This window comes from Gobius niger (assembly GCF_951799975.1).
Source record: "Gobius niger genome assembly, chromosome: 16".
NCBI classification, from domain to species: Eukaryota; Metazoa; Chordata; class Actinopteri; order Gobiiformes; family Gobiidae; genus Gobius; species Gobius niger.
In genome coordinates, this window is record NC_136867.1 from 27549676 (window position 1) to 27572441 (window position 22766).

General features: G+C 42.2%; 1 protein-coding gene across 1 annotated transcript in view; it reads right to left on the reverse strand.

The window, feature by feature from the left end:
* Positions 1-3807: 3807 nt before the first annotated feature.
* esr2b (estrogen receptor 2b) overlaps positions 3808-22766 on the reverse strand; it is a 52285-nt gene continuing 33326 nt past the window's right edge. The window contains exons 4-11 of the mRNA XM_079573477.1: positions 21467-21583; positions 21006-21160; positions 19914-20130; positions 17815-17953; positions 15768-15901; positions 7951-8134; positions 6422-6715; positions 3808-4139 (exon numbers count right to left, since the gene is read on the reverse strand). Of these exons, the coding sequence (XP_079429603.1) occupies positions 4022-4139; positions 6422-6715; positions 7951-8134; positions 15768-15901; positions 17815-17953; positions 19914-20130; positions 21006-21160; positions 21467-21583 (1358 nt within the window). The 3' untranslated portion in view covers positions 3808-4021. The remainder of the gene's footprint in view (positions 4140-6421; positions 6716-7950; positions 8135-15767; positions 15902-17814; positions 17954-19913; positions 20131-21005; positions 21161-21466; positions 21584-22766) is intronic.

Sequence of the window (22766 nt, forward strand, 5' to 3'; positions counted from 1 at the left end):
GTAACCCTCTCTCCCTTCGCCTTTCCTGTCAGCGTAGTATTTACTCTCCAAGATAATTAATAAATTAAAAAATCGTAACTTGCTACTACACCTGCAGTTGCGCTTATGGCCTTTAGGGGGAAGAGTTACTTAGTACTGCTTTAAAGTGGCGCCTTTTCTTCGTGATTCCATTAGTGTGTATTGGTTGCTCCGGTCCGGTGGCAGACAAGTTGCAATTGTGGTTTTCTGGCCAGAGACACCAGGGGGAGATGAATCAATCATCCCATTAACACTTGTATTACCTCCAGAGGGACTATGAAAAGGATTTATTAAGGTAAACAACTTACTTAGTACTGCTTTAAATGATGTCATCGCTGTACTTCCGGGTCCAACATAACTTTAGCCGTATTCACTATAATGGGATTTAGCTGAGCTGAACCTGTTGTAGAGGCGTCTACAGGCTCTTTTCAAACATCTGATCTCAGACATATAACACATTTACTTTGGATGTCCTCTAGTGATGCTTTTCTGACATTAATTATCACATTATTTCCATGCACAATGAAGGTTTTTTTTTTTAAATATGAAAACATCTTCATTTTGCCTGGAGAAATGGTCAGATATATCATGATAACTAGGAGTAAAACAGTTTTTGTCTGTTGTTCTTTCAACAGAAGATTCAGATAAAGTTGTGTTTTCTGTGTTTGTCTATGGAGCTCAACAGTTTGGACCCAGAAGAAGCTTATTATTGTTATGGTATTATTATTATTGTGTGTGTGACTTTCACTGAACATAGAGCTCTATAGCTTTCCATGGACTTAAAGTCAGCAGAAACTGATCAATATCTATCTCTAAAGCCCCATTTCGACAAGACCAGAGCGGAACGGACCCGAGCGGGTTGAAGGTGTTTCCACAGCCAAAAGTGAACTGCTCCGCTCCCAAAGGGGGTCCAAACCGCTCCAGTCCCGGACCACTTCAACCATGGGGTCTGGAGCGGTTTGCAAACTAGACCAGTTTGGGGGGAGAGGGGAAGGGGGCTTGTCACCACTCTGATTGGTCAGGCCAATAGTCAGCTTGCATATTCTTTCTCTTCAAGGCTCTATAATGACTGGCTCAGGGAAAATAGGCATTTTTCCCCCTCTCTACTCACAGCCTATGCCTGATTTTGATGTGAAATCATTCAATTCAATATATATTTTCATATATATGACATATTTATGTCAGTAATCCACTGCTCAAGTTTTCTAGTTTGATTTGCACAGTTTTCCCATACATTGTTTCTTCTTGCCCAAATGAGAGGAGCGAGGCCTCATCCCTCTTGTCAAGAGGCTTATAAATTTGGGTAAAGCCACACTGGAAACTGGAGAAAATGTGTGTGGGAAGAGGTTAACTAATAAGATGCTAGCATTGTTTTCTGAGAATCTCCCTTCGAGACACGCTAAATAACGTTAAATAGAAGAATGTGACCAAAAGTATCACTGATGCTGTGGTTCTGTTTAAGTTTTATCATTAGCTGCACTTCTCCACTGGGGGGCGCCATAGCTGTCTTCATCTTGCATCTAATCTCGGATCACTCGGATCATCTCTGAGTTTACATGCTGTAATTACCAGTTCCAATATCCAATAATTAATAAACTTATGACCAAAACTGTGGGAAAATCAAGATACTTTTCTTTAAAAATCCTTCTAATGCTGCTACAGTTACTGAAAACAGAAAGAAACTCAAAGTTGGATTTTGTGAGCGTTTATTGTTGGTGTAAAAGTTGTAAATTGACAGTAAACAGTTGATTTCTGAATCTGAAAAACCTTGAACATTGAACAGCATTTTTCACAAGCACAGAGTGAATCTAGAGCTGATTTTAACCAAGAACATCCAAAACATCCTTTCCTTTGAATAGTGCAAGTGTGCTTTTAAGGACATTTTTACCATTTACAGTCATTTTTTGTTGCAAACTACGCAGCTCATTCTGTTGCTTAAAACCAGCTCTATCTGAACCAGGAGAGAGAAGTTTAACAGTCATTGGAAAAGGCCACAAACTTGTATTTTATTATTTTTTTTTTACACTAAAGTTGTCGTACAAAGCGCTGTAGAAAAACCATCGGAAACACGGAGAAACAAACACGTAGCGAGAGCAGAGTGGACCCGGGTAAAAACATGCAGAGCTGAGGAAACCTTTCCAAGATGGCGGGGGTGGATGAAGGGGGGTTTTGGAAATTGTACATGGAGCCCTGGAGCCGACACTGAGGAAACAAATCTGACAATGACGACTGCGGCGGGAAGAAACTAGAGCCTGAACTGTGAACTTGAGGAATATTAAAACTAAAGGAACAGGCCACTGATTTTCCTGAGCTTAGACGAGTTGATGTGTACCTGTCTGGTCTTTACGCGTGCGCTCAGTCACGCAAAAACACTGAACATGTTGTTAGCATTTAGCCTCTCCTCTTCCACGTGTCTTCTGTTTAAATACAGTTACATGAGTAGATACACGATCTAAGTAACACAAAATTAAACTTGAACATTTTCCAAGCGGATAAAAAGGGGAACTATATTGTGAGGCGCAGTAACACCTTAGGAGCACTTTGACGTCCGCGCAGTAAAGTCGAAGTGCTCCTAAGGTGGTATTACGCCTTAAAATATAGTACCTTTTTAATCAGTGTTTTAGCGTGACTGAGCACACACGTAAAACCAGACAGTTACGCATCAACTCGTCTAAGGTAAGAACATTTGTCAGTCTGGAAAAACTGTGGCCTGTTTCCACCTTAGGGTTAGGGTTAACAATTATTTACATCCAAATCTCAAAGCATATCGACTGGAGAGTGAACAGCTTATATGCCAGTGTGATACCTAATTTGAAAGCCAAGACCTTCTAGTTTATAAAAAATATGTGTGAGATCTGTGTGAGTGAAACACAACTAATGCTACATTTGCTGTAGATAACCCTAATTATATCCTGATTAGGGTAAACTAACCCTAACTAACCCTAACTAACCCTAACCCCCTGATCAGGGGGCGGCGGCTGGTAACAGGTTCAGGATCTGGGCTTTTTACTTTTATAAAGAGAAAACAGATTTGTTACTTTACAGTTACTTTTTTTTTTTTACTCTGTTTTTATGGCCCTGGGGCATAGGGCGCCATCTGCTGGTGGGGGCGCTGAATTGCGCTTGAATTTTTGAACCCCAGGTCAAAAAAAGTAGAGGTTTCTCCTCCGACTTGTGCGCACATTTCACATTTCCCACCTTTTTTTTAATGAATCATCCTAATATAGTATAACAGTGATAATCATAATAAAATATAATAAAACTAGCCTTTTCCATATTCAAAGAATGCTAAAGAAAAAAAAGAACTAACATTTAGCGAAACACAGAAATATAAATATAAATTAATATGAAGGATTTTATTTCTGTTTAATCTTGCCTTAATGGGACGGCCCTGTTTTGTGGTATTTGCATTTCATGTTTTGTTTCTCAATTTATGTCATGAGTAAAACATGGCTCAAACAGTTACTCACAATACTCGAGTAACATTTCCTCCAAGTACTTTCTACTCTTACTTGAGCAAATATTAGGATGACAACTTTTTACTTCTACTTATTTCAAAGTAAAGTTACTCTAAATTGAGAAAATACTCTAGTGTAGTGCAGTGTAGTTCTGGTGTATTTATAGGTGCATTTCGTACATAAGGCATCTCAAGATTATTGCCCTTTTGCAATATAATGGAAATATAAGATTCAAGGGCAAAAACACTCTTTTTTTTCTTAGTTTTTTTTTACAGTCACAGACTTTTATGTTTATTAATTATCCCGTGGTTTCTCTGTGTCCGCTCCAAGGCCTTGTGTCTAAAGTGAAGTATCGTACACTGTTGGAAAAGGAGAAGAACTGTATCAAAAAGAGCACAAAGTGTTCGGCTCCAGCGACGGTCACCGAGTTCACCAAGACTGACCAAAAACACAGACGGATCGGACAGTGGTAAAAAAGAAGAAAAGCTCCTCCTCCTCCGGTCTCAAATGTTTGTACAGTTTGTGAGGAGGCCGTTTGTCAGTTCTTAGGCGTTTAAAGCTTCGTCCGCGCCTCTCTGCGGCGGGAGGATGAAGTCCGGAGCCGCCGTCGCCGTGGGAACAGCGTCGCACGAGTCCGCAGACCAGGACTCGGACTGAAGGAAACTGAGGGAGAGACATAGACACAGGAGGAGGGATTACAGGAGAGTCTGGAAAATGGGTTTTTCACCAAACATTAAAGGGATATTTCAGGATTTTTGACATAGGGCCTCATTTCATAGTTATCCAGAGTGTTGCTGATTTCTGGAGATATTTTTTTTGTAATTCATGCAGTTTTGAAGAGTTTCGTGGCGCTAGGCTAATGCAAGGCTAGTGCATTTCTATGGTATCAGCTAGCCTGCATTAAAAACAGTCTGAGCCGCTCCACAGAGCACCTGAGGCAAATCACTTATAACACCAGACTAACCATATAAATGTCTGTGTCCATAGAATCATTTTAACCATTTTGCATTTAAAAGACCTTATATTTCACCAGCATCAGCTTCGTGGTTGTATAAGCTACGCGGCGGTGGAGTGATCTGCTAGAAAATAGTCCCTAAAAATGCGATCATTCATGTGATGCAGGTCAGTTATTTTCCAAAAAATATTCTATGGACACAGACATTTATATAGTTAGTCTGGTGTTATAAGTGATTTGCCTCAGGTGCTCTGTGGAGCGGGTCAGACTTTTTGCAGGCTAGCTGATACCATAGAAATGCACTAGCCTTGCACTAGCCTAACCTTTCAAATATAAGAAATACATTAATTACAAAAAAAATATATCCAGAAATCAGCAACACTCTGGATAACTAGGAAATGAAGCCCTGTGTCAAAAATCCTGAAATATCCCTTTAACAAGTCATTTATTGCTGCAACGTTTTGGTCGGGATCGATGTTTTCCAGGGGATAAATCTCTCTCTTTTTTTCAGATCAAATAGCACAGCTTAAGAAAGCACTTTAAAGCTTGAAATAAAGCTCTATCACTTTTGGTGGCAAAGTTATTTGAAAAGCAAATATTACACTGAACACAAACTTGTTTTGTGATTCAATTTCAACTTAACACGTGCGAGAGCTCGTTTGAAAACTCGAAACCTCCTCTTTCCAAAACAAGAAAGTCTCTATCACTTTCAACTCTGAAGATAAGGACAAAAATCCGCGAGGTCGCACACTGCAGACTCCAGACTGTGCAAAAGGAAAACTGTCACTGTACAACCACACTGTACTTGTGAGGAAAAATCGCGCGATTTTACGATTATTCCCAATTATTAGAAAACACTGAGAATTTCCTCATCCTTCACAGTCAGGGCTGCCCAACGTGGGGCCCCAGAACAATTTTGTTGGCCCGCCAGAGAGCGACCTACTTCTGCGCCGCATCTGTTTAATACCAACTCTCTCCCATTCATTCTCAATGGTAAATAGGGATGCAGTACACTTTTTGGCCACCAAAGTCAAATTGGGGGCGCTGTTTCACTCCTTTCACAAAGTTAAAGGGGCTGGATGCAAGTTGGCCATTTTATACTCACTACTGCCACCTCAGGCCATATGTGTAACTGCACCTTCTATATTAAGCTCGTGCATGACGGCACTTCGGGCCGAAGTGACACCTTTTTGAGTGACAGTTTAGAGGCAGTTGTGGTGAACAGGTCTGGGCTCATTTTACACATTAGGACATGGCTGGAACATGTAGGGGGAGGAAAATACTTACTTTTAACATTTTTAAACTCCCTATAGTCCCTTTAAGGAAACACTTGAAGTACATCAACTTTCCCAGTTTTCCAATTTTTATTGCAAAGGTTGTTACATGCTAAAAATGGACTTATGCTGAATTTATGCTGAACTGACACTTTCAAAATTATCAAATGAATGAGGGAAAGTCACTTTAGGTCGGCTACTGTAAAACTGTTGTTGTTTACATTTTGCACTACAATTGTTGATTTTGTTCAACTAATAGGATTTTGCCAGAGTTAACATTTGTTTTAATGTAGCATGTTATAGACTCAAATGCAAATATATACCCCAAACATCACTGTGTTTGGCCCGCGACCCACTGGCACTTTTTCATTTTGGCCTCGGAGACAAGGAGTTTGGGAACCCCTGGTCTAAATGTTCACAAAAACGAAGACATTATACGTGCATTTTTATTGTTTCAACTGGAAACCTATTGAACATTCAGCCTTATCTTTATGCTTTTAACCTTACGTAAAGCTCGCACAGGTTCACTTTTGTTTTTAATGCTGCAGCAGCAGCACGTGGTTCTTATGGGACTCTTCTTTTTGGCAGCGTTTTACCATGGCTCATAAATTTCTTACGTTTAACCCACTGCAAGCTTTTATAACTGCTGTAACTGTAAAACCAGTTCAGCCTTGACGTCATCATTACTGCATCTGAACGTGCATTATTTAGCTCACCTGTTATTGGCTGTGGTCATGTGAGAGAGGCTGTGATTGGCCGACTGGGCGTCTGTGGGCGGGTCCTGCAGGTGTCTGTCGAGGAGGTGGGAGTATCCCGAGGGCATGAACTCCTGTGGTTGGCCGAAGGAGTCGGGGGGGTGTTGCTGAGAGTCAAACTCGGGCTGCGATTGGTCGAAGGTCTCAGGGGCGGGGCTAGCGGTGGTGTTGGCGTCGAGCATTTCCAGCAGAAGGTCGTAAAGTAACACCACGTTCCTGCGCTTCATCGTCGACAGGTGGTTCATGCCTTTGTTACTGCAGCAGAGAGAGGGTTATATAGCATATACTGTATATAAACATAACTTTCAGTGTATTAAGGATCTGCAACAACTATATCAGTCCCGCTCATTAGTGATGCTTTGCACAACAAATGAAGCAGCTGCATGAAAATCAGGACAGATTCAGAGAAAGTCACTTCATGGGCCACTTTAGTTCCAAACTCCCGTTTAGAGAGAATGTTGTCACTGATGTGAACTCGATCATGTTCATCATAGATGTAAATAAAAGCACCATTCCCTCACATTACTCTGGGTCATTCTGGCCAACAAAGGGTTTACTTTGGCCAGAATGACCCAGAGAAGGCTTTGTGCTTTCATTAGCTCCCACATTGATGACTGTAATGCACTTTGTGTGGGTGTGAACCAGTACACTATAAACCGGCCATAATTAGTGCAAAACGCTGCAGATCAGCTGCTCACAAACCCTCGGTGCAGTCACGTCCCTCCAGTGCTGCATGACCTGCACAGGCTCCCAGAACATGCAAGGCTTCACTTTAAACCTTTAGTGTTTGATTTCCTATTCACGTGATCGGCTTGTTGTACATCAGCCCAGTGGAGCTGCAGTCTGCAGGACCGGTCCTATCGGTGCCTGGGGAGTTACGAGCTTCACTGACCTGACCGTGTTTACAGCTATTGTAAATGTTTGGATCTGCTTTTTGCAGATATGTAATTGCACATATGTAATTTGTTTTTTTCTACATCTAATGAAATGTAAGCTTTATTTGTATAGCACTTTTCACAGACAAAAAGTCACAAAGTGCTTCACAACACAGTTTAAAAACATAAGAAAGTACACACAGTATAAAAGGCCAAGACAACACCAGAAATCACAGCCCAAAATGTAGATAATTAAAAGCCTGAACAAATAAATGAGTCTTAAATAAATGAGGCTCTTGAAGGTGTCAACAGAGTCAATGGAACGCAAAGAAGAGGGAAGATCGTTCCAAAGCCTGGGAGCAACGGCCTGGAAGGATCGGTCACTGATAGTACGAAAACGAGTGCGTGGAACCTTCAGTAGATTCTGACCCACCCCCCCCAGAGCCCCCGCAGGGGTGTAAGGCTGGGTCAGATCACTGAGGGAAGACCTGACCATGCACGGCTCTGAAACTAGAACCAGAATTCTGAACTCAATGAAAAGCAGGTGCTGTTGTAAAGCGCTGAACAAATAAAGGTTGATTAGTTGATGGATGTGTTTTGCCGAGCCGCACGTACCTGACGTGTCGGATGTGGGACAGGAGCATGGTGAGGTGGCCCAGCCGGAGCGTCTGCTGCTGAGACGACAGCCCCAGTTTGGAGATGGCCCAAACCAACGAGTCGATCACCGCGTCCAACAGCCGGAGCAGCTTGGACCTGCTCTCCATCTCCTCCGCCGTCTGAGGGGTCGAGTTACACAGGTCTGCACGAAACAACCAGAAGTTCTCTCATTTTGTCCCACTGACGTTTGGCTCTCACACTGATACTCCAGTTAATCCCAGTTATTGAATAAGGACACCACCCGTTTTCATGATTAATGTTGAAAATATCATCAGGAAGACCAAATTAAAAAAAATACAGAATTTCTCGTGCAGTCACTTTAATGAACATCCCATTTCTTGAGAATGAAATGATTAACTCTGTTCTTGATCCGTGGTGAGAGCCGCTCTTTGGGGAGATTTCGTGCCTGTACATTTCGCCGACAGAAGATTCAACTGGGATCAGACTAAAGCTGCAGAGATCAGAGGAACAATATCACCGGGAACATTCAGTTTATTAGATTTTTACATTTCACTTTTTCATCCGACTTGATCTTTCTGAGAGCAATTCAACACGGAAATTAAGAAATTAAGAAATGAAATATAACATTTGAGGAGATTTGCCATTCATTTTTTTCTAGGTATGAAAACCTTTGATATAGAATACTTTGAAATTCTATTTAGTGACATAATATAGTTATAGTTATTGTACACTTGCCGGAAAATGTATTTTGTAATTGATTCCCCCACATCCAAATACAGGTGAAACTCAGAAAATATAGTCATTATACATTCCCTCCATACTGGATGCCCTGGGGCAGACTGACCATTTACCATGTGGCTTTAATATGTTGTTTATATCCTGATCTCTTAATATGTCAGTGCCCTCTGCTGGACACGTGTGGATGCCCCCTAGTGGCTGGAGTGAGCATTCTGGCACTTCCTTAAAAATCCATAACGCCGCAGAGGAATGGGCTAGAGACTTACTTTTGTTAATGTTAAGCCTTTGTTATAATTTTGATGATTATGGCTTATGACAGTCCATAGGGTATACATATCTCACTTTGCATGTAATGAGTCTATATCATATATTAGTTTCATAGTTAAAGGTGAATTACAGAAATGAATGCACTTTATCATGATATTCTAATTTTCCAATTTAACACCATTAAACCAGATTTTAAATGTTTTTTCACCTTAAATTATTATAAATGCTACATTTTACAGTTGGGATCCCGAGTTGTTGGTTGAGGGATTTTGGACTGAAAAGTTTGGGAACCCCTGATTTATACTCTTTGCTCGTGCATCTGTATTTTATTTAAATAAACTAATTACATGATCAAGATTGGATTGTGTTCAAGGTTTGTGGCTTGGTGGCGTTTCGAGTCTTATTAAAGGGATATTTCAGGATTTTTGACATATGGCCTCACATCCTAGCTATCCAGAGTGCTGTTGATTTCTGGAGATTTTTACTTTTTTTTTTAAATTCACGCAGTCCTTATATTTGAAGAGTTTAGCGGGGCTAGGCTAATGCTAGGCTAGTGAATGTCTATGGTAACTAGTAGCCTGCCTTAAAAACAGTCAGACCCAAGCACAGTGCACCTGAGGCAAATCACTTGTGGAATTATGGGGGAATACCTAAAAAACTAATATACAACCTATCTTTTTATTGCAAAAGAAAGCAGTTAGAGTGATCAGCCATGCAGAATACTTGGCTCCAACAAATCCACTTTTTATTAGACTAAATATCTTAAAATTGCATGATCTTGTTGATGTTTACACAGCAGTTGTGATGTACAAAGCTCACAATCTCATGCTCCCTCAGTGTTTACAGGAGATGTTTCAAACTAGAGAATCTTATACAACCTTAGAGGAACTGATCTGCTACAAAAAACCTCTGGCGCACAGTAATACTAAGAGGAGGTGTTTATCAGTCAAAGGCGTTGATCTATGGAACAGTTTATCTATTCAACTTAAGGGCTCCAAAACTATTAAAGCATTTAAGAAAATGTATAAGTTAAACATGATAGAGAAGTATAGAACACTTGAATGAAGACCATTAGAAAAGAAGTCGATCGAGGATACATAGCATAATTTTTGATTATGTTATGTTATGTTGTTGAAGTTCAAGTTTTGTGCTTAAGTGTTACCATCGTTGGTATTAGAGAAAGTGTAAAATGTGTCATCTTTGGACACAGAGTCACAGTTGTAAAAGGGTTTAGGCAGAATAAGTCTTGGCTTCAGCCTAAACCCCTTTCGGTCAGGCATCATTTAGATTAAATTCTTAATGTATGTGTTTTCTTATTGTATAATGTCTAAGATCTTTGGAAAACATGTGACGTGTGATTTAAATGTTCATAATGACCGAAGAAAATAAATTAACTAACTAACTAACTAACTAACTTATAACACCAGACTACCCATATACAGTGGGGAAAAAAAGTATTTGGCCAAAATCCAATAGAATGTCTATGTGAAACTGACCGAATACTTTTTTTCCCCACTGTACATGTCTGTGTCGACTGAATAATGTTTTAATATAAGCATTTTGCATTTAAAAGAACTATTATTGAGCAGCATCATTGCCCTTTATCATACTGGGTCCAGCTGTAAAGTCGTACTATCTCTGTCATAGCCTTGACCCACAGCTTGACCCATGATAAATAGCGATTTAATGTCATCCTCTAACAATTACTACACATGAAATTCACAAAGGAGCTTTCTACAAATCAGATTTGGCAACGTTTTTAATGCAGGCTACTAGTTACCATAGACATGCGCTAGCCTAGCACCACTAAACTCTTCAAATATAAGGACTGTATTAATTAAATATATAGAAATCCAGAAAATCAACAACACTCTGGATAACTAGGAAATGCGGCCCTATGTCAAAAATACTGAAAAAAATAAAATAAAAAACTAATCTAGAAAAAGCCAAAGTGTAAACCTGAAACACTGAGTTCCCAGCACAAAGCCCTCTGCCGTGCGCTGAATCAGAAACGGGAGAAGCATCGCGTCTCAAAGCAAAGTGAAGCCAGTTAAACCTCTTTTACAGCCGTCCGCAGTAATTCACTTCACGTGGCTCGAGTTTAAACACCAGGGGGCGGCGAAGAGCAGACACATCCATTATCCTGTCCGCACTGTCCACAAATCACTGCCGTACTTTGTTCCCCCATTTGTTCTCGTGAGCGAAAGCAGCTGCCGAGCGAGCGAGAGGTCAGAGCGCGGTTTGGCGAAATTAAAGCTAATGATCGGACACATTTTTAGAGATTCGGGCTTTTTGGACAAATGTTCAAAGCCGGAGTTAAATGGGGTCAACGCGAGTCCGAGAGACGGAGGAGAACGGCGGGAAATAACCTTTGTAGATCAACCTGTTAACGTACATTTGATTAGAATCTGATCACAGGCTTTTGGAGTTTGAAGCAGACAGTGACAGATGATTGTGAGTTGAATGATCCAGGAAAAAGAGAAAGGTCTGTCTCGTCTCTGTTCATCAATCGTAAGAGAAAACGTAAGAATTTCCCTCCATGACATTTGAAAGAAAAATATAATACTTTCTACTTCACTATATCTATAAAGGCTCCAAAGTAAAACAATAAGTCAATTTGTCCATGTGTTTGGTTCATTGTGAAAGCCTAATAATGCACACTCCAGGACAGTAGGTGGCGCTGTGCAAGTGTAGCTGTCAAATTCCACAAACTATTTTCTACAGCAAATACTTACAGTACTTTCACAATTTGCCGGAGCATCTTTTATTATGGAGTAATAATTGACCAGTAGTGCAGAGGTGGGAAGAGTAGCTAAAAATGTATTCAAGTAAGAGCAACTTTACTTTGAAATACTTTTACTCAAGAAGAAGCAAAAAGTAGTGACCAAAATAATTAAATATGAGTAAAAAAAGTACTGTATCTGGGGAAAATGTTACTTGAGTATTGTGAGTAACTGTTTGGAAATCAGATTTTACACTCAAAGGAAAACCCAGAAAAAATATATTGAAAAGAATATTTCTGAGTACATGAAACACAAACTACATCTATTTTATGAGACAAATGAAACTTTTGACGCTTCAAGATATACTCACTGTTGGACAACTTTTTTTTTTACTCAAGTAGGAGTACAGATACTTTATTATGATGTTACCCAAGTAGAAGTAAAAAGCACCATATGGTATAACTACTCTAAGAAGTACAATGACTTCAAAATGTTACTCAAATGCAAGTATTTGTGTAAACATAACTGAGTAACTGGGGAAAATGCCGCATTAGCATCGACAAAAATGACTTAAAAGTGTTTGAATTGTTGGATTTTGTGCAGCAGAGATGCCCAGACTTCCCGATCCTCGCACCACACCTCCTCCAGCTGTTCTGAGGGACCCTGAGACGACACATAGTCCCTCCAGTGTGTCCTGGGTCTGGGACACTTCCCGAGGGAGGCGACCAGGAGGCAGGAGTCACCTCAGCCGCTCCTTTCGACGTGAAGGAGCAGCGACTCTACTCCGAGCTCCTCCCGGGTACCTGAGCTCCTCACCTGGATGGACTGGGAGGGGGCGAGGATCGTGGGCACGGAAGAGCACAAGTACAAGCGCTGGATCCGGGAGGCCATAGAGATCAGAAAGCGAGGAATAAGATCCATCAATAGAGATGTGGGCGCCTTTACCCTGGCGCACACATGGGACGCACTTCTCCACTAACCAGCACTCGGCGGGAAGGCGTGGCCACACTGACAGGTTTATTGCTTATGTCAGTGTGGCCACGCCTGGGAAGAACAACATCCCAATAAAAGACGAATCATACACGTTGGGAGACGCCTCTGACGAAGACGGAAGTAGTTCCTTGTCCGTCGAAACGCGTAAGGTATTTGAACAGTTTGTTTTTACCTAGTGTCTTTCAAAAAGAAACCAAAAACCTAAAAAGAGCTCCTCACCTGATCTCGAAGGGTGCGCCCAGACACCCTGCGAAGGACTCATTTTGGCCGCCTGTATCTGCAATCTTGTCCTTTTGGTCATTACCCAAATCTCATGACCATAGGTGAGGGTGGGAACGTAGATCGATCGGTAAATCGAGAGCTTTGCCCCGACTAAGCTCCCTCTTCACCACGACAGACCGATACAGCGACCGTATCACTGCTGACGCCGCACCGATCCGTCTGTCGATCTCACGCTCCATCCATCCCTCACTCGTGAACAAGACCCCGAGATACTTGAACTCCTCCACTTGAGGCGAGGACTCTCCGCCGACCTGGAGACGGGAAGCCACCTATTCTGATGGAGAACCATGGCCTTGGCTTTGGAGGAGCTGATCCTCATTCCGGCCACTGTGGGGTAGTCGTTGGCTGAGACAGAACACGCAAACTCCACACAGTAAGGCGTCTCCACGGAATCCAACCTGGGACATTCAAGGTACAGTAGTCTATTTTCACTTGGAGTCTATGTTCTTACAGGGACCATGAGCACGGATCCTCCATTTGAAGATAACCACCTTGCCACAGGAGCAGCTCGGGAGAGGACGCGCTGACCCCGTTTAAACTCATGGATCTGTATTGAATAACACGGGTCTAGCTCAGAGTAAACACAGGTCTTTCATGTGGAATACATTTCCACAAAACTAATGAAGCCTTTTGTTCTGTCATTTACGAGAGCGATTTACTGAGGCGAGGGGAGGGCTTTAGTTTAGGTAAAAGGCCGGTCAGATTTCACAAAGCGCAGTCTCGGCTTCACTTCTCCGGTGGTGGTTTTTCTGCAGAGTCACGTAAAGTTTAAAGACGACAAGGTCAGAGCGTCTCCAAGGTCCCACTTTAGAAGAACCTCATCCCAAAACAGACGTTATCATAATTATGTAACTTATGTTTTATTTACAAAGGCACATCTTTCCTGTGTTGTTCCAAAAGTTCAGACTGAATTGGGAAAGACTGCAGTCTCAGTTACTCCACATCTTACTGCAGAAGGACTTAAAAAGGAGGAAATAAAGACTGTATCCCTTTGAAGACTCCAGTCCAGTCCAGATCATCTGTGTGTGAATGTTTGACCTGTCTGCTGCGTGAATAAAATCCACCTGGAGTGGCAGAAAGCATCAGATAATGCGGACAGAGGTGGTCTCCAAGAGGTCTCCGCTGTCATAAGCAGACTCCATTTGAATCTTTGAAATCTCCTTGGTCTCCGACAGGTCTCTGAGACATTGCAAGGACATCACAGAAACGTCTCACAAGTTGAGAACAATGATTAGTGTTTGCCACGTTGCCACAGCTGCTTGAGACGGCGTAAACCTCTCAGAGAACATTCGGAGACTCGGCTAAAATGTTCGTTTTCACCGTGACCTGTAGACTCGCCTTATTGCCACGTGTAGCATGTACACAGGCAAAATACTATGGATACCGTTATGTAGTACGTACTGATGTTAGACTAGATCGGAAGACTAGGTTTAGCTCTCGAAGGCAGTGGCCCAATAAGTAACATGATTAAAATTGATGGTCCTGGTCATGTTGCACAGGCCAGGTTTACCTGTTATGGTAACAAAGGATCCGATGGCGAGCTTAAGTTCATATCCTTGGAGCGGAAGAACCTCTACATCTCCCAGTTCAGGTAGGAGGCCATGGACCCTCTCACTCCACACACACGCCTGCACTTTGGATGATAACCACCTCTTGTCACACAGCTGAACTCTTTTATCTCTATGCGTAACCTACACCCATCGTGCTGCTGATCACGCGTGTGTGTGAGGCCCAGAGTCACTTCCTGTCACCCACAACAACAAACCTGCTTTTCCTTCTTTCCCTTACATTTTTGTTGTAAATATATTCTTTACTCAGCAGATTGTACATATTGGGTTACTATTGCTCTTACTATTGTGTTATTTATGCTTAAGTCACTAATACATATATGGTACCATTCACCAAAAGCAACATATGTCTCATGTTATCTATTGGACCACTACCTCCAAGAGCTGAACCTAGGTCCGATTTAGCCCCAAACTAACAAGCAAAAAGCATATGAGTGCCCACCCCCGAATCAATACGATAAATGTTCTCATTTCACAATAGTACAAAGAACAGAGTGCAAAGGGAACAAAACAACAATAATGAAACAACAGCAAAAGAAATGGATTCTATAATACACTTGCAGTATCTAGTAATGATAGAAATGTCCAATTGTAATTACAATATCAAGCAGCATCATATTTTATTTTGCTCATTGGCAAAAGGGAACCTAAACATCTCGGAGACATCTCCGTGACCAGTGAGTCTCTAGTCTCCAACTAGTCTCCAGGCTGGTGAGGCCTGGAGACCCTTCAGATAAATGGCTTAATATGTGCTTGAATTAAGAGAAAAAAACAAAAATAGCATAACATAAATGTATTGTGTCTTAACGTCAGACAAAAATCTTTGAAATGAGACATAAAAGTCAAAGGCAATACAAATCATTCTCGTTCCATTGGCGACAATAAAGTCCAAACCTACTCAAAATCAGCACAAATTGCGACAATTCAAGCACTTTTCAGTCATTCTTGCCTAAGATTAGAGGCTTTTTTCATGTTAAATAAAGGTTAGGTAGAGAAAAGGAAACACAGGCGCTGACGTGACCATTTAATCCAAGCGTTGACCAAAAAAAGTTTATCCACAATGTCTAGTTTGGACATGTGCAAAGGCTGGACAGTGAATGAATAGGAAGAAGGATGAAGAGGTTAGAGCGGCAGGAAACAGGAGGCCTAGACCAAAGAGACCAAAGAGGAGATTTATGGACGTAGTAGAAGAGGACGTGAGGTCTAGTTGATGTGAGGTCATGCTGATGCAGAAGAGACTCACTGGAGTTGAGGAGGACCATGGCCTTCAGGCAGACGTACTCCTCTCTCTGCAGTTTGAGCTCTCTGAACCTGGAGGTGGCCGCCAACAACATGTCGAAGATCTCCATGATGCCCTCGACGCAGTGGCCCTCGTCTCTGTTCAAGGAGAGAGAAAACAACCATGACAGACTTTAATAGTGTAGAGACAATATAACACTTAAACTTGTCCCCAAACTTCATAACCCACTACAGAATGACATTGAGCATTGAACTAAACCTCTCAACATTTTGCAACAAGACAGCTTAATAAAAACACATTGGTTTGGATTTATCTTGTTTCCTGTGTTGACACCGTTACTGAAGGACACCATCTGATCCGTCGGAGTGTTTTCTTCCTGTTTGGACTCTCCTGAAGCTCGTTGTTGACGGAGACAGATCCAGCTAAGTCCGAAAGCTTCACAACATCCTGGACACGCAGATCCAACAAACGACCGGACTGAGCCCAAACGCAGGCCCTCGTCACGAGGCTCAGGCTGGAAATCCAACCAGGAAGTCTCCCGATCCTCTCGTCTGTCACTGTTTACTCCATCAACCTAAAACATGCACAATGGGCCACATCCTCCAGAGAGGCGCTTCGGGGGGAAACCGGATCAGGATCTGGAGATGGGTCGAGTCCGGAGACACTGAAGGACGGGTCAAATACTCGGCCGTGTTAAGTTGTTCAAGTCAGGAACCTTTTTAGCCAATTTAGTCTTAAATAGTCTTAACACACACACTTAGCCTTTTTAAACAGCCTATAATTTAAAATGGAGTCGGTGTGGATAAGTATTCTATTGCAACTATGGTAACGAGCAAAAAGCGTCATTTCGGACTTGGTTTATAGTTAATATCTCTGGACCGGCTGGACCTATCCACATGAAACTGAAACTGTCACAAAGTCCAGTGTCTTCTCTCTCTGAACTATGGTCCCCGGTTTGATTCCTAGAAGAGTTTGTATGTTTCTCCCTCCATGTCTGGATGGGTTTCCTCTGGGTGCTCTGGTTTCCCCCCATCAACCACTGCACAGGTCGCCCTAGCGGGATCGAAGGATGGGTCAAATGCAGAGGACAAATGTCACTATGGGGACAATAAAGTACTGTATATAGTTGGGTCTACAGTTTGGATGCAAGATCCGTATCCGGACTGAGGGCCGCCGTTCTGTGACCTCTGGTTTGGTGTTTAGATATGTACCTCCAGTGATACAGCAGTTAATGGAGCTGTCGAACTGTTGTCTTGTTGAATTTTCAACGTGGACATATCCTGCAAAATCAACTTTCTTGAGGTTTAAACCATGTTTTAGACCTGGAGTAGCATTTCACAACATTCACGCAGTTTTGAGCTGTTAAATTTAGCTGTTTCTACTTCTACGGTGTCAGCGCCTCGTTCTGTACTTCCTGATCACACTCGTGTCATTGATCAAATGGTGACCAAAAAAAAACCCGGTCTGTGCTCGAAGTGTGTTTATCACGCACTGGAGCGGCTAACCACAGTGTACGCCCAACCTTTAAGTTATTTAAAAAAAAAAATCATTCCTACAGCTGCCAGCAGGTGGAGCTCCAGTGAAGATTTTCTCCAGCTCTTTCGCTATTTCATTTCACTCTTACAGAGACATATTATCAAATTATAAAACGTAAACTATCAAAGCTAAGGCACCCCAAAAAATAAGGTTCTTAAGTCTATTTTTAGGCTACATATGCATGACACGTCCACTTTAAAGAGACTAGAGGCAAGTTGGCCATTTTATACTCACTACTGCCACCTCAGGCCTTATTTGTAACTGCACTTCAGACCCGAAGTAACAACTTTTTGAGTGACAGTGCAGGATTTTGGGTTCATTCTTCACATTAGGACATGGCTGGAACGTAAGAGGGAGGAAAAGACATAATTTTAACATTTCTAAACTCCGTGTAGTCCCTTTAAGCTAGGGCTACAATATGGACGTTGTCGCCTTTTACCAACAAAATGGCACAAAACATTCACTTGCAAATTTTTACAATCGGACTTTTATACCGCGGCGTTTTGGCTCTCACCTGTTGAGGTTGAAGTCCGGGGAGAAGATGAGTTTCCCGGGATGGTCCACAGACCTCCACATCAGCCCCAGCATCAGGATCTCCAGCCAGCAGCACTTCAGCAGGTGGATCTGGTCTGACAGACTCAGCTCCACAAAACCTGACGGGAGAGGGTTCAATACAGTCAATATTCAAAATAAAAGACCCTTAGTTCAACCACCAAATCCATCCAAAAACACATTGCTGTTGTTTGTTGCTTGCATTTTAAAAAGTTTGAATGCATCATGACCCTGGAAGTATTCACTGATGATGATGTTAGACAGTAAAGCTCAGTCTGAAAGTTGTAAACATTGTGCACATGAAGAATGGGTGATCTGTGAAAGGGTTTGTGAGAGCTGGAAAGGAGTTTAAATTCAACTTTTCTACAATCGAAAGAGAGAAACCGAGTAAAGGAGCTTTTACGCTGGTTTGTGAATGAAAAGCCAAGTTGGATAGATCTTTTCAGTTATACTTCCCTCTTTTCCCCTCCCTTTCTCTCTCGTTATATCCAGATCTCAGCAGGTGACTTCTCTCCAGGTGTTAATGTGAACCTCCACAAAAGCTGCTGTTTTTTTTTTTGGCACAAAGCCTTTTTTTCCATTAGCTTTTTTTTTTCTTTCGCACTCGCTCCCATTGTGCTCCTTATGAAAGACTCGGAGTGCACGGGTGAAGAGCGAGCTGACAGGCGCGCCCGAGGTTTAAGTTTCTGCTACTACGGCTTTGCAAGTCAGGGGGAAAAAATACTGTACATTTTAAACACGCCCAGGAGCATTAGCATTTAAGCTAACACCTGTACTTTCACCTTTCACCATGAAGGCTTCGTCAAGGCTGAAATCACCAGTAGCAGGCTGCCTTGTTCAACAAATAAAGCCACAAACCACTTCTTTGACGACAGTGAGGTCAGAAATCTTAAGCAGAGATATGGGATGGTTAAATGAGAGTTAAATAAGCAATTCTTTGAGAAGAGAGATAAGCCTAAGGGGCCTGTCTCACCGGCCTGAAGACAAGGTCGAATTCTCGCTGGCCACGGAGATAGAAAACTAACAACTTTGATTTCAGCGTTTGCATATATAGATTTTGTGCAAGACAGGGTTAAAGGAGCCTTTTCAGTTGCTTTTCCATCTTTTTCCATCTCTCTCTTTCTTTCTCGTTATATCCAGATCTCAGCAGGTGATTTCTCTCCAGGTGTTAACAAGTTCGAGACTGCATGCAGACTTGTAAATGTGTCCATGTGGTCTCCGCATGGTCTCCGAGAGGTCTATGCAGTTGTGTCTCATGATCGTAAAGTCAGGCATGCTGTCGTCATGTCCTTGGGTAAGACACTTCACCCTCCTTGCCTCCAGTGTCTGTGCCTAAGATGGTGGCAGGGTTTGAGCACCCGAATGATCCTGGGAGCTCTGCTGTCGGGGGCTTCGTGCCCCTGATAGGGTCTCCCATGGCAAATAGGTGACGGGTCAGACAAAGAGCGGCTCAGAAGCCCCTTATGAGAGACCAACAGGCCCGGTTAGAATCGTGAGGCCGTCCTTCCGTGGACATACAGGAGGCATATGGGCCGATGCAATGTGATTTGGGCAGCTCCAGCTCCACGACCTGGCAACGGAAAAGTGGAAGAAAATGGATGGATGGATGGATGGATGGATGGATGGATGGATGGATGGTTTTGCATATTAAGGTTTCTCACAAAACGAAGAGCTTGTCATGAAAACATAGAAACATTTCTAAAATCTCCAACCAAAGTGAACATTTGTGTGTGGACATGGATAACCGTAGCCATTCTGACGACACAAACAGCACAGATGTCCTCAGAACGGTGTTGGTTTTAACGATTGTTCAGACTCTTTGTTTTTTGTTTGTTTGCAAAGGCAAAGCAGCACTTAGTTTGGCTATTTTCCGCAAAATAACCGCTCCACTTCCAAGGAATGTTCCTCATCAAGACACCGGCTGATTTGAGGGTCAGATTGGACTTTTTCTATTTTGTAAAACTGTATATTATACAGTTTTACAAAATCCTCCCTACGAGGCTATTTCGACCTTAATAACTTCTTCATAACGACTTCGGCTGTGAGTATCTAAGGCCTGACCTGGGATCTTCTTGGCCCAGCTGATCATGAGCACCAGCTCCTTGTCGGCCAGGTTGGTGAGGGACATCATGATGCTGCTCTCCGTGAGCGGCTTCTTCATCTCCTCCATCAGGTAGATCTGAGGAGGTTCTGCTTCCATGATCCGGGAGATGAACTCCTCTGGGTTGAAGGCGAGGGGGGCGGAGCTGTGAGAGGAGCCCGCGAGACGCTGGGACACCTGAGGGAGGAGACGGTTTATCAGACATCAAAATGGATTGATGAGTTGGTGAAAATGGCTCTACCTGAGGTTTACCAGTGGGAGGGGCTTTACCTGAGTTTTTACCTGTGGGAGGGGCTTTACTTGAGTTTTTACCCGTGGGAGGGGCTTTACCTGAGTTTTAACCCGTGGGAGGGGCTTTACCTTAGATTTTACCTGAGGGAGGTGCTTTACCTGAAGGCGGGGTTTCACCTGTGGGAGGGGCTTTACCTGAGTTTTTACCCGTGGGAGGGGCTTTACCTTAGATTTTACCTGAGGGAGGTGCTTTACCTGAAGGCGGGGTTTTACCTGTGGTAGGGGCTTTACCAGAGTTTTTACCTGTGGGAGGGGTTTTACCTGAGGTTTACCTGTGGGAGGGGCTTTACCTGAGTTTCAACCCGTGGGAGGGGCTTTACCTTAGATTTTACCTGAGGGAGGTGCTTTACCTGAAGGCGGGGTTTTACCTGTGGGAGGGGCTTTACCTGAGTTTTTACCTGTGGGAGGGGTTTTACCTGAGGTTTACCTGTGGGAGGAGCTTTACCTGAGTTTTTACCTGTGGGAGGGGCTTTACCTGAGTTTTTACCCGTGGGAGGGGCATTACCTGAGTTTTTACCCGTGGGAGGGGCTTTACCTTAGATTTTACCTGAGAGAAGGGCTTTACCTGAGGGCGGGGTTTCACCTGAGGGTGGGGTTTAACCTGTGGGAGGGGCTTTACCTTAGTTTTTAGCTGAGAGAGGGGTTTTACCTGTGGGACGGGTTAGTGTTTACCTGTGGGAGGGGCTTTACCTTAGTTTTTAGCTGAGAGAGGGGCTTTACCTGAGGGCGGAGTTTTGCCTGTGGGAGGGGTGAGTGTTTACCTGTAGGAGGGGTGTGACGGGGTTAAGGGGGGGCTCCAGATGCAGCTGTCTTTGGGACCGACAGTTGACGCCCACCCGCACCAGACCCCGCCCCCCGGACAGGCTACCACGACGATGACGGGCGCCGCGGTAACTGCAGCGCTCCCTCCGCACGCCTGTGGAGAGAGAGGGTTTGAAAGGGTTTCCCGATTTTAACATGGGAATAAAAAGGAGAAGTAGACAAGCGGGTGGTGCATATAAAAGCGAGTTTTAGGACAACAGCGCCGTTTGCTGGGCAAAGGCACGCACTGCAGTTTCATAGGTCTTGCTGCCACTTCATCGTTGTCATATAAAAGCAGATCGACAGAGGATGTGACTGCTGGATTTGTCTGTGTTTCCCTGGAGACTATTGCCATGTAAACTGCGCCTCTGTGATTTCTAAAAATCCCCTCCTCTCATCCCGTTCAGGAAGGAGCACTCACCGCACTTCATCATGCCCACTTCGTAGCACTTGCGCAGCCTGCAGGCCTGGCAGCTCTTCCTGCGGTTCTTGTCGATGGTGCACTGGTTCGTGGCGGGACAGATGTAGTCGTTGTGTCCTGAAATACAATTAGTGTGTAACTTTACTGTGTTATAATGACTATAGCTTTAGACATTACTGTTTTATAATGACTATAGCTTTAGACATTACTGTTTTATCATGACTATAGCTTTAGACATTACTGTTTTATAATGCCTATAGTTTTAGACGTTACTGTTTTATCATGACTATAGCTTTAGACATTACTGTTTTATAATGACTATAGCTTTAGACATTACTGTTTTATAATGACTATAGCTTTAGACATTACTGTTTTATAACGACTATAGCTTTAGACATTACTGTTTTATAAAGACTATAGCTTTAGACATTACTGTTTTATAACGACTATAGCTTTAGACATTACTGTTTTATAACGACTATAGCTTTAGACATTACTGTTTTATAATGACTATAGCTTTAGACGTTACTGTTTTATAATGACTATAGCTTTAGACGTTACTGTTTTATAATGACTATAGCTTTAGACATTACTGTTTTATAACTATAGCTTTAGACATTACTGTTTTATAATGACTATAGCTTTAGACGTTACTGTTTTATAACGACTATAGCTTTAGACATTACTGTTTTATAATGACTATAGCTTTAGACATTACTGTTTTATATAATGACTATAGCTTTAGACATTACTGTTTTATAACGACTATAGCTTTAGACATTACTGTTTTATAATGACTATAGCTTTAGACATTACTGTTTTATAACGACTATAGCTTTAGACATTACTGTTTTATAATGACTATAGCTTTAGACATTACTGTTTTATAATGACTATAGCTTTAGACATTACTGTTTTATAACGACTATAGCTTTAGACATTACTGTTTTATATAATGACTATAGCTTTAGACATTACTGTTTTATAACGACTATAGCTTTAGACATTACTGTTTTATAATGACTATAGCTTTAGACATTACTGTTTTATAACGACTATAGCTTTAGACATTACTGTTTTATAATGACTATAGCTTTAGACATTACTGTTTTATAATGACTATAGCTTTAGACGTTACTGTTTTATAATGACTATAGCTTTAGACGTTACTGTTTTATAATGACTATAGCTTTAGACATTACTGTTTTATAACTATAGCTTTAGACATTACTGTTTTATAATGACTATAGCTTTAGACGTTACTGTTTTATAACGACTATAGCTTTAGACATTACTGTTT